The sequence below is a fragment of the Maylandia zebra genome, linkage group LG15, assembly GCF_041146795.1.
Source record: "Maylandia zebra isolate NMK-2024a linkage group LG15, Mzebra_GT3a, whole genome shotgun sequence".
NCBI classification, from domain to species: domain Eukaryota; kingdom Metazoa; phylum Chordata; class Actinopteri; order Cichliformes; family Cichlidae; genus Maylandia; species Maylandia zebra.
Window position 1 is genome coordinate 39995704 of NC_135181.1, and position 12283 is coordinate 40007986.

General features: G+C 41.6%; 1 protein-coding gene across 44 annotated transcripts in view; it reads left to right on the plus strand.

Annotated features, from left to right (window-relative positions):
* Positions 1-12283, plus strand: part of adgrl2a (adhesion G protein-coupled receptor L2a) — an 89525-nt gene that overhangs the window by 49170 nt on the left and 28072 nt on the right. For 35 of the 44 annotated variants that reach the window (XM_076874422.1, XM_076874428.1, XM_076874425.1 and 32 more), the window contains 2 exons: positions 4201-4215; positions 5337-6137. In XM_076874422.1, coding sequence (XP_076730537.1) covers positions 4201-4215; positions 5337-6137 — 816 coding nt within the window. The remainder of the gene's footprint in view (positions 1-4200; positions 4216-5336; positions 6138-12283) is intronic. The other 9 variants (XM_076874441.1, XM_076874440.1, XM_076874413.1 and 6 more) reach the window with 1 other exon arrangement.

Consider the following 12283-nt stretch of genomic DNA (forward strand, 5'->3'; position numbering starts at 1 on the left):
GTATTTAATCCATTCGGTCTATTTTCCAAGTCTTTGCATAATTACACTTCTGTGCAAGCAGCGTGTGCAATGACTTACCTACATTCCAACCATTTTCCTCCTTTGGCTTTATAATTTGGTTCTTGTCATGAACTGCCCTCATTAGTAGCATTAGCTTCATATTCCAGCCAAGGATGTAAATTTTGTCTTCACCTGGCACTGAGTCACCCTTTGAATTGGCTCCAGTAATTGCTTGAATCAGGCAACATAAAAGCCTCGATGTTTCTTTATTAAGATTGTTCTATGCAAGCAATTTCGAATCGGTGGGAAAAAAAGAGGATGATTCCTTCTCTATTCTTACTTGTAAAACTGCAGAGTCGTGCCAGTTGGCATAAGCAGGCCTCATTGCTAATATTTTCATTTTCATCACCTGTTAGTACAGGTAAACCCCTCAGCTCCGAGTGACAGTGTTGGCCAGAACAGGAAAAATAGGATAAAAAATACAGCATGAGCATCGAGTCCTCTTTGATGGCTTTGTTTAGCCCCCTCACACCTCCCACCCCTTCCTTTTTCTTGAGTATATTTAATTTAATGCTTCAATTCAACACCAGGATACCTAACTGAGTTGACAGCAGACATGTGTTCACAAAATAATAGAAAGCCAGATTATTAACCGGGGTTATTTAATTACAAGTACTTCTTAAAAAGCAAGAATTCCCTAGAAAAGAAAAGAATGTAGTTTCCTGGGTTAAATGTGGATTCGAATGTGTCTCATGCTTGTTGTAATGTTGCTGTATATAAACTGACTTAATTTCTTCCCTTCCCCTGTGCAATCTGCAGGAAACCTCCTGGGTATCTGACTCACTCTCTTCATCCACTGAACGATTTCTGATCACACTGATTGCTGTTTCTATTTTTACATTTCTACTTACATCATCAGGTCTTCGGTCATGTGTTCTCCCTTTCTTTCCAGATTTCCTTCACCCGTGTCTCTCCGTCTGCTTCTCACCTCTTCTATTTTGTGTGGCTGAGGCAGCTTCTGAGAACTGTTGTTAGTTTGTTTGATTCCTATCCATGTGAGATCTCTTAGTTAGGTGCAGCACACTTGAATTTCTTCTGCAGAATGGAGTGCATTCATTTGTGGATCCTTTTGAGCTTCATAGATTTTCTTTTCTTTTTTGCCACAGAAGCCAAGATCAGACTCAACAGTTTGTGACGGATTCAAATTTTAATGTGAACATGTATACAAAAGGAGTGTTGCAGGCCTCGGATAAAAATGTATGATCACGTTAACGCTTTTTGTGAAAAACAGACAGTCACAAACACATAGGAATGTAGACTGAAGGGCACAAGATCAGAGGTGTGCAGAAATAATCGTTGAATCAGTGAAGTAAAGTACGAGTGCACTTCAAACACTCCGCACATAGATATTACTTTGTTGTTGACGCTTCATAAAAGTTCAAATTAAAAGAAATAAAACTCACTTAAATAAGAGTACCATTTGATAAATACCAGGTTCCTTAACTCCACCCAAAAAAGCCAAAGACACACCTAATTTAAATTTTTGCTGATTTCCACTTCAAGGTTTTCTCATTGTTCTCGCTGAAGTTTTGAGGTCTCATTCTAACTACTTGACACATTAGGACATAATAGTGAGCGCTGAATTTGAAGTTTGATCTTGGAGGATAAATTAAGGTCCAAAACACAATTTAAAAAAACAAAACGACACTGAAACCGTGTGCTCGAACACTATAAGCTGCTCGGTCTCTTGGTCACAGCTCATGATGTGAAGAAGCAGTTAAAATAAAATCTAATTTTCTTTACCTTGAATTTCAGATCAGCCAAATTTAAATCAGGTTTTTGCCTTTTAAGGGCAGAGTGACAGAATTGTTTTGATATCTCACTCACAGTTTTTCTCTCGTTCATGTACAAATACCACTGACTGGATTTCCCTTTCTGTAACACTGTTACCTCTTAAACAGTGTACATTCAACACAAACAGATTACTGCTGTACTGTCTTGAATTGTCCAGTCTGATCTAGGCTTTAGATGTACCTTGCTTATATACTGCTCTCTCTCTATATATATATTTTCCATTATTGTATTGTTGCAGTTCAGAATTAGAAGCCACTCACTTGCAATGCATATGGAATTCTTTTTTTTTTTTTTAAGTTTTAGTGAAATGTGAAATGTTTTATCGGCTATTGACATCTCAGTTTAATGGACTGAATAATGCTTATTAGCACAAGTGCATTCAGAGTGCCTTGTTTGAATGCGCTCATGATGGCTAATTTATAGCAGACTCATATGGACACAAAAACATCTATTCAGATTGCGCACGCTCTTATGGAACATAAAATTAAATACATTTTTCCACAGTGAGTGCACGAGAGGTATATTCATGCATTTTGCTCCAACAATTTACAGTGATTACCTGCTCCCTTGGTCTGCAATGAACTTATTTGTGCATGGCTTCATCTTTTTAAAAGTGAAAATAATGATAAAAAATGTTACATGGAGACTTTTGCATTGTATTTTTCCCACAAAATTGAAATTGGATCTTTATTATATTAAAACCTGCTTTAATTGAATAACACGATGTAATCAACTACACTGCTCAAAAACCCCCCACTTAAATCACACATAGGAAAGCTTTTTTGATATAAAATGTGTAATTCATAAACCCTTTGCAGGCAAGGTTCAAAATTATACCACCAATCAAAGTTTAAAATTGAAATTAGAGGCTGCTTCAACTGGTGTCATAGTGTGGCTCTGGGTGAGATAGCAGACGGTGACCTGGCAGATCTCCTTCTAGACCTGGATCATTTCATCAGTGACATCCGAGACAGTCTGGGTGCTCCCAGAGGTTCTCAGTTGGATTCAGGTCTGGGGAAATGAAGGCCAGTCAATGGCATCGATGCCTCTGTCCAGGAATTACCTATACACTAGAAGAACCCACAGCAACAGCATAAGGTCTGACAGTGGGTCTGAGGATTTCATCCTGGTACCTAACAGTGATCAGCTGTTTAGCATGTGGAGGTCTGTGCAGCTGTCCAAGGATATGCCTCCCCAGTCCATCACTGACCCACTGCTAAGCACTCATGCTCAGTGCTACTGCAGGCAGCATAACACTGACCAAGGCATCTCCAGATTCTTTCACGTCTGTCACTTGTACTCAGTGTGAAGCTGCTCTCATGGCGTGTCAGCGGAGAACACGCCAATTCTGATGTTCACTGGTGAATGCCAATCAAGCTGCACTGTGCTAAAGGCCACACCAAAGGACGTCAGCCCCTAGTCCCGTCTTCATGGCGTGTGACCGTTTGGTATTCGTATTAATAGCCTACTGGGGTCATTTTGTAGGGCTGGGATTGGGGAGGCCCTGTCCAGTTCTCATAACATACGCTCCTACAGGAACCTGAATGTGCTGCATGGAGCGTCTCGTGATAACAGTGTTGACAAGGACGCTAGCAAAAAGCAAAAGCAGAGAAACGTGGTGCAGGAAGGACATGGAGAGTAATGGTCTGTGGCCACCACCTGCTAAACTGTTGTCATGTTGTTGCCTCTCCGGTGTGCCTGTTGTAGCTTTCATTGCACCAAAGCAGGTGAAATGGATTGCTCCCTAAATTTTACCTTTTTTTGAGCAGTGTATTTGTACAACTTTCCACTTAGAAAAAGGAAATAATTAATCTTGATTGAGTTTTGGTGGTGAGTGGATTTAAGGGAATGAAAAGTCACACTCTAGAAAGTATCGTGTGATCTGTCCAACTGTAAGACAGGGTTTCAGTTTCTTTGAGAGACAAAAATGTGACTTTTACTTTATGCAAATTTTTACCATATTTCTAACTAAAGAGAGATTTTTCTGAAATGGTTAGAGTCGTGGATATAAAACTGAACGTATGTTAATAACAATTTTCTCACTTGCCAATGAAAAAAAAAATCCACCCACCACTTTGCTACAAAACTACTTTGACAATTAGTCATGACGCCAAATGTGACCACACAGTTTTTGGTGCTCTAATCTAACCCTTTTTCTGAGACAGGACTTTGACGTCTGTGTGTCATCTTTCTCACAACTTTCCTGTTTCTAATAGGTGTACCCGTCTTGTTCCATGTCTCATAACGTGTTTCTGCATATGTAATCGTGGCGATGACACTTAATTCATATTAATCTGTTTTTTTCCCTTGCACCCCTTTCATTCTCTCTTCCAACGCTTAAAATAGAAGTGGAGCAAAAAGGTAAATAACAGACACGACCCAAACCCTAGCTCCTTGTTTTGTGGCATCTAGTTGTCAGTTACCTATTTTCCGATGGTGGCCTCTAGAAACCCATTGCAGACGTTATCGTCAGAACCTCCGCACCCCCCAACTGTAACGTTAGCAGCCAGTGTAGTGCTACAAGGGAAGTAAAGCTGGCCATATAAAGACGGTACACAAGCAGCCAAAAGATGTAAATGGGGGAATATTGGCTGCAGTCCATAGGGGCGTCCTCTTCTCATTCTCCCTGGGTGCTTTGCTACTCAGCAGAATCTCATATTGCTTGGCTTCTAAACCCTTTTCCATAGCATGCCATGGTAACAGTGTTTCCTGGCCTTCTTTTCAAGCTTTTGCTATCAACTGTCCCTTTTCTCTTCAAGATCCCTACCCTTCTCACTGTTTTCCCCATTATTCTCACCAGACCACTTGCTGCTCTTTTCTCCGTTGATTCTTATGCCTCCTTTACCTCAGACAACAACCAAAAACACCTCAAGAGACCCTTTCAAAGAAAAGAAACCAAACATTTTTTATTACTTTTCAATTTGAATGATTGTGATATTTGCACCACTTCGTAATGACGAGCCTCTCAGGTATATACCATTAGAATAGGTGGTGTAACTGAGACATCAGAGTATACACATTTTGCAGACTCCGTTGACTCCTGCTCTGTCATAACCTCTCCCGTCTGTTGCCAAGTGACTTTAGTTGGCTGCATACTTTTATTTACAGGACCAATTGTTATGTTAAGTTTTGTTTCTGTTATGTTTTCCCCTCATTTGTGTTTTACTCAACAGTTAATGTCTATGAGGCCAGTCTTCTTTTCGTTTCCGACTACTACATATTTAAACATTATGCTTAATAACTTTTCTATTTCTTTGTATTTTTTCTTTCTATGCACAAAACGTCCTCATATTGGCTATAGATGTTAGTTGTGTTTTGGCCACTCGTTGATATGTGTTTGTCCCCACTCTTATTGGACAACCTGTAAAACAAAATGAAGAAATTAGCTATTAAATCGGCTATTTAAGCGTGTATATATATATGTATATGCTTTTCACATTTTAACCTTTCTGCTTCTCATTCTACTCTTTCTCCATTGCTAGTTTTTCTTTGTCCTGGGACTCTGAAAGCTGTCGGTGAACCTTCCTTTATATTTGAAGCGGAGCAGCAAGCTGGAGCCTGGTGCAAAGACCCACTGCAAGCCGGCGACAAAATCTACTTCATGCCTTGGACTCCGTACCGAACAGACACTCTAATCGAGTACTCCTCCTTGGATGACTTTCAAAATGCCCGTCAAACCATCACCTACAAGCTGCCGCACCGGGTGGATGGGACTGGATTTGTGGTCTACGACGGGGCGGTGTTTTTCAACAAGGAGCGTACCCGAAACATCGTGAAGTTTGACCTGCGGACTCGAATCAAAAGCGGTGAGGCGATCATCAACAACGCCAACTACCACGACACGTCGCCCTACAAGTGGGGAGGAAAAACAGACATTGACCTGGCGGTGGATGAGAACGGGCTGTGGGTGATTTATGCCACAGAGCAGAACAATGGTATGATGGTGATCAGCCAGCTGAACCCCTACACGCTACGATTTGAAGCTACCTGGGAAACGACCTATGACAAGCGCTCAGCCTCCAATGCCTTCATGGTCTGTGGAGTACTCTATGTGGTCCGCTCCACCTACGAAGACAATGAAAGTGAAGTCAGCAAGAGCCTGATTGATTATATTTACAATACCAAACAGAACCGTGGGGAATACGTTGATATCCACTTTCCCAACCAGTACCAGTACATTGCAGCTGTGGATTATAATCCGCGAGATAACCAGCTCTATGTGTGGAATAACTTTTACATCCTGAGGTACAACTTGGAGTTTGGCCTGCCTGATCCGGCACATGGTAAGAAACCGTCGCCCCGATCATTTCTCCTGCAGACAATAGTGTTAAATTGCATTGCTGAGATTGTGATTTTAGTTCCTGTCAAGTGCACTTTTATATTCCTCTGCTATCCCCATCTATGTATCAAGTGTCACAGCTGACTGATTTTTAATTTAGAATCTAATATGTGCTAGATATGTTATGGGAAGCTTTGGAGTGTAGGAAAGCATTGAAGTGAGCGGGGCTCTGTGGTAAACAACACCTCGAAGCCAGTTACCATATCATAAGGGATCAGTATCATGGGGATTTGGGAGGTTTACCATCCGGGCGTTCCCTGAGTCCCTGGTGCTAAGGCTCCAGGGACCCCTGCTAGCATATTCCTTTCCTTTTTTTTTTTGAGAGTGAGTAAGACAGGAAGAGAGAGAGATACTCTCACCTCTGGAAACATACATGTCTGGACAGGTGCAAAGTCTGGCCTGGGGCAAGGTTAGATAATTCCCCCAGTGATGCTGAAACTTGAAATCTCTGTTGGCCATTAAAAAGTGAAAAAAAGCGAGAGAACCCCCCCACTTCATTTTACAGTCTCTAGCTGAAGTGTAAGGATTCAAGGTTCTCCTTAAGACAGAAAGAGATGCAGACAAAAAAGAGACGGATCAATCATCCAGGGTCACATCGGCAGCATGTGTTTTTAATTTAGCTGTCAAGAGCTGAGCGGAGACCAGCCAAAGCTTGCAATCGTCCTTACGCTGAGAATATAATAACGGTAATTATCTTAATCCCTCCACACCCAGAATCCTAAGTCCACGTAATGCTCAGCATAGTTAATGATGAGCCACAGAGGTCAAGCAACTTTTTCACAGATTATCCAAGAGCTCAATATTTATTAATGCGTTGGCTCGTCCACTTTGGTATTGATAGGGCACGGCCTAGGGCTGCTAGACTGGGTTCAGCAAGTGGAACAGCATCAGCCTAGGCAATGCAAACCAGGTCTGAGGTAAAATGCACAGGGTTCACTGGCCAAATAAAATTAAAAAATGATCTTTATAACTTGCGTGAAGTTCTTCCACTTTATCAATATATCGAGTTTTACCTACAAATTTTGAACAATTGAGGCGTATTCTGCAGTCAGAATCCGTTACCTTATTTTAGTCATGCCTGAACATACATTCACGTACTCATTTGAAGAAATCAAAAATAAGCTGGTTTTGGGCCATTCCCTTAAATTTCCCGACAGTCACTGTAAAAGCGGTCGTGTTATTTTTTTCTCCTAACAAATGAGAATCAATTAGTGCATTATGTGTTTATAACCAGCAAACTGACTATGAAGCAGTCAGCATTGTCTTTCCAGATTAACTGATATGGCTTCCCGTATTAAGCTGTTTATACACACACTGCATGCTCAATCAACTTTTTCATTTGTTAAATGGACACTGATCACCGATAGCAAAATAAGAGGCTTTAAAAGGATCTGCCCTGATATAAGAATACACTCCAGTTGTCTGTGTGTCTTAAATCACACTGTGCTAGCTTGTTTATTCACACAGATACCTCTCAAGCATCAAAAAGAGCCCACTTCACTTCCTGTCTAGTACGTTAAGAAATATACAGTCTCTGACATCCTGCATTTCCTTCTCCTTAGGGTTTCCTTATTCTCTCATCTTTATTTTAATGTCTACAAGGACTCAGTTCTCTCCCCTTGACAAATGAGACATGAGCCTGGCCCTGTTGCTGACTAATGTATGTTGAGTTGCAGTCGATGAGAGCAAGGGAGAATGGTCCAGGATGATCATCAAGATGTCAATAAACTTGTCCTCCCACATGGCTGATGTTGACACATAAATGATGGCAATTTTTTCTGGCTGTCACAGGACGCCCTCTCTTTGATATCTTTATGCTCGTTTCAGTGGCTGCATCACTGGCCACTGAAACAAGCCATCAGAATGCTTTTGTGGTGTTAAAAGTTGAACCTATACGTTTTTAGCAGCAGCGACAAAGAAAAAAGAAGGAAACTAAAAGAACATTCTCATGCACTAAAGCCTAGACTACATGCACACGCACAAAGGTGTGTTTGTGTATGAGTGTAGCAGTAACTGGCCCAAACTTGCAAAATTCTGCTGCTGAATGATGAGTTTGGCCCATTATCAGTCAGACAAACATCCAGTAGTTACTTACCGTGTAACAAGAGGATTTAAGCAGCAAAGTAATAGTTTCTTACTTTTTCTATTTGTTGAATCACCATATGGTGCACAGTGTTTTAGCCCTAAGAATCCAACATGCAAAATAGTTCCACGCTTTCAGTATTTATAGGGCTGTGTTAAACTTTTGACTAATATCTGCAGGTCGTTCTACTTTTAAAGGGAATCTCAGAGAATGAATAGAAGCTGATGGAATTGGTAGGGGCAAGACCAAAACTTTACTTTTACTGCACTTTCTGCTCTATTGCCATTTCTCAATGCACAAACAACTCAGCCACTTGATTTGATCCGTCATGGAACGCTAAGCATCAAAGTGATGCTGAGGCTTTATGCGACAGACATTTGGATTCTTGTCAAGTCCAATAGCATTGCTCGTGTAAAGACAAGATCATCTCTTGTAGGATTATGTGGGAGTGGATGGGCTCCGATTCAACAATCAGCTCCACTGGAAGTGGACGCTATATGGGTCAGCAAGTCCCTCTCGTGGCTTTGACCAACGTCAATATAATAAAGTGGTTTTGCTCCTTGCATGTTTCCCTTCTTGCATATAGCAGCCAATGCAAAAGGCACATTCCTTTGTTGCATTTTTTAAGTGAGATGATTACATGGATTTGAATGAGGTATTCCCAAAGAGAACTCATTATGCACCCATTTCTGTGGAGAATGTATTCATGCCAAGCTCTGATATGTGGCCTCAAACCACCGCGTAAGCATCTCCAAAGCCTTTTATACCCAAAGTGGGTAAAAACAAGCTGTGACATTTCCAGGATGGGACACAGATGAGCCTTGGAAATCTTTTATTTTATCCCGCACTGCAAAATACTACTGTATAAAAGCCCCCAGTGCTGCAGTTAACACCCACGCAAATCAAAACCGCCTCTTTAATTGTTCAAATGTCAATACATTTGCATACAGTTTCAATCTTTGCGCTGCACAGTCAAATTACAACATTCGCAAGTAGGGATCGTAAGAAAGAAAATGACCCAATTTGTCTAAAATTATAAGGTACGGCTCACCGACGCGAGTTGCCAATTAGCTTACAAAAGTCTGCATGTGGTCAAAACAATGCCCTGTAGTTGGTGTGTTATGAAAGTGCTTTACAGTGCAAAAATGTTCAGCTGTTAACAGATGCTTGTGACTCATATGCATTAGCATCACCCTAGAGAGCTTACCTCTTATAGTCTGATAAATATACAGCTCTCTAATAAGCACCACTATGATTCATTTCTGTCTTCTGTGGTGCTTACATGGAGGTCAACTTGTGCGTGGCAACATTTAGAGAGAAAACAAGGAAGGGGGGTAAAAAGATGGACACTGTCAACATCATCATTAAGCTTTCGCAGCCATCTAAGCTGCTCCGCTAAAATGTATAGAGCATGGATGTTTATGTGTCCTCGAGTTTGAATTTGTTCTTTATTATTTTTTAAGGTGTTGCGATTGTCGAGTAGCCGGCTTGGATAAGGAGGTGCCACTTCCCAGGCTCATTAAAAGGGATGCTACTTTTAGCTAGTTACAACATATGCAGTCCTGACAGTTTCGTTTAGTACGACACTGAAAAACATCTCGAAGCAGCCACACCCTTAAAAAATGTATAAATTAGCCACAATGATCAAAACCATCTTTTTTTTATTCTTTGTTTAGCCAGGCTGTGCAGTTTTGAAAATGTGTGTGAGGCTATTTCTGGTCAGGTGGTAAGAACTTTGTGTCTGCTCACTGTGGTGCAGGATCACGGTTCAGGATGGGTTAAAAACATGTTTGCCTTGACAACAATCAAGTGTGGACACAGCGGTGTGGATGGGGAGGGTATCGATGTGGAAAATCACCCTTTCTGTTTTTGTCTTCATGTTTTCTTTTCTGTCCGTTTCAGTCACATGGTTTCTCGCCGTCGTTGTTTCTGTTGCATTCAGTTGTGCTGCTTTACTCTTTCTTTTATTTCTTTATTTCTGAGTTGCAGACACTCATTGTCTCGGTTGGTGCCTGATGCCATCGGACCAAACCCACTCTAACTCTGACAACCAAATCCACATATCTCTCCTAAAGCATGTTTTACCCTTTTCACGTCCGTGAATATACGATAGTCACCTTTGGTCACAGCGATGCCAATTTTGTCATCAGTGAAACCGAAGCTACACGCTGCCATGGCGTGCCTTCAAATTTGTCGTCACAGGCTTGCCTGTGTAGATTTACAAGCACGCGTCGTCCCAGAAGACCGTTTTAATAAGAACAACTACTCATCCATGGTGTCCACAGCTGTCCGTCGGCGCCTCCGCAAGCAAGTGCAATCACGGTGTAACATTAAGCACCGATCACATCAGTGCCTCGTTTCTGCTTTGCCCTCCAGCTGATCCAAACTAGCAATTTTTTTTCTTTTAAGTCCTCCTTCTCTGTGAATGTACACGAGCTGCGACTTAGATCCACATGTTTGCATTTTGCAAGCATGTCGTCACCCATAGGCATCTGTTTGACTTCTCTGCTGAAGTCGGGCTAAAGCCTAAGTCAGACTGCTCAAATAATGCCTAGTGAGAGCAGTGCACACTAAATGAGTGGATTTGAGCAAATCCTTAGCTCTGCCTCATGGGGAACTGCACACACACAACAGGGCAAAGATGGCCATCATAACATGAGCACGCGGCTCACACACTGCTGGCTGTCATTAAGAAGTCATTTCCACTGTTTTTTTTTTTTTAAGGATCAATATTTTCATTATTAAAAAAAAAAGTAAAATCCAATATTTCCCATCTGTTCGTAGTTGGATTTTCTACTGATAAATTCTTGGTAAGTAACTATTCGCCTCTGTCAAGGTGACTCTAATTCTGACCGCACAAGCCCGGCCAGCCAAGGCTCAACCAAATGAAACACCTCACTGCAGCAAGTCTGTATAAAAATCCCCCCACAGCGAGCTGACCTCTTGGCAGGCCTGCTTCTTGGTCGGAACAGGTAAATTCAGCAAGTTTCATATTTTGTTGAGCGGCTTAAATACGTCCCTAAATCTCATATTTTTCTGCCCAGGTGCATGATATTTCCAATTTTGTCAGCTAAATGTCTCCATTGTTGCTTTTAGAATGCAAAACTCTCTAATATCTGTCCGCCTGCTTCAGCTCTTTATTCCTCCCCCGTATCTTTTTAAACACAATTTAGTTATTCTGTCTACATCATAACACCGCTGTTCTCCTTTTTGGTTATGATATAGGAGTGAATTTAACTAGGCTGATGAAAAAGGGAAATTCCACAATGGGGATTTGGACGATTATTCACAGCGTCTCAGATATTACTTTTGTGGGATAATAACGAACCATCCAGTATCTGGTGGCAATAAAGGCTATTACACATCAGGTTAGGAGGTCACCTGTTTCCTCTGAAATATGATCACGATCTTTGCTGTTACTCCAGCACTGAGCACTGGCCACTGGATAAAGAATACCATTTCAGAGCTTATCCCACAGTCCCGACCTGCTAGTTGGAACTTCACTTGGAATGCAGCCTTACAAGCTGATGTTACGTTAGTATAAACAACATGGCCAAATAATCTCCACTGACAGCACACAAGATGTGGGCAATAGCAAACCCGGGGTTATGATTTAGAATGTCACAAAGAGTTGTTTTACATAAAGGGGAGGAGGGGTGATTATAGTTACACTGAGTCCTATAGCCAAGGGGATCCACAGTCTCTTGTTTGATTACAGTCTGACTGTGAAACAAGGCGTATTAAAAGAATTATTACTCAGACATCACAATGGTCCCCCATCACTCCCTGACACACGCCTTTGAGGAGATTTATTTCACACAGGCGTGATTATTGTGTCTATGGGAGTCTGTGTTTCTCTAATCTGCGGGTTTGCATGGATTTCTGCGTTTTGCAGCTCCCGTGCTCACACATGCACACGCAGCCGCTTGGGTGTGCATCTCCGTGCGCTCGTGCACGTGCATGTGACTGCCCCAAAATAGATACCCTCTCCTGTGCACAGCGTTGCA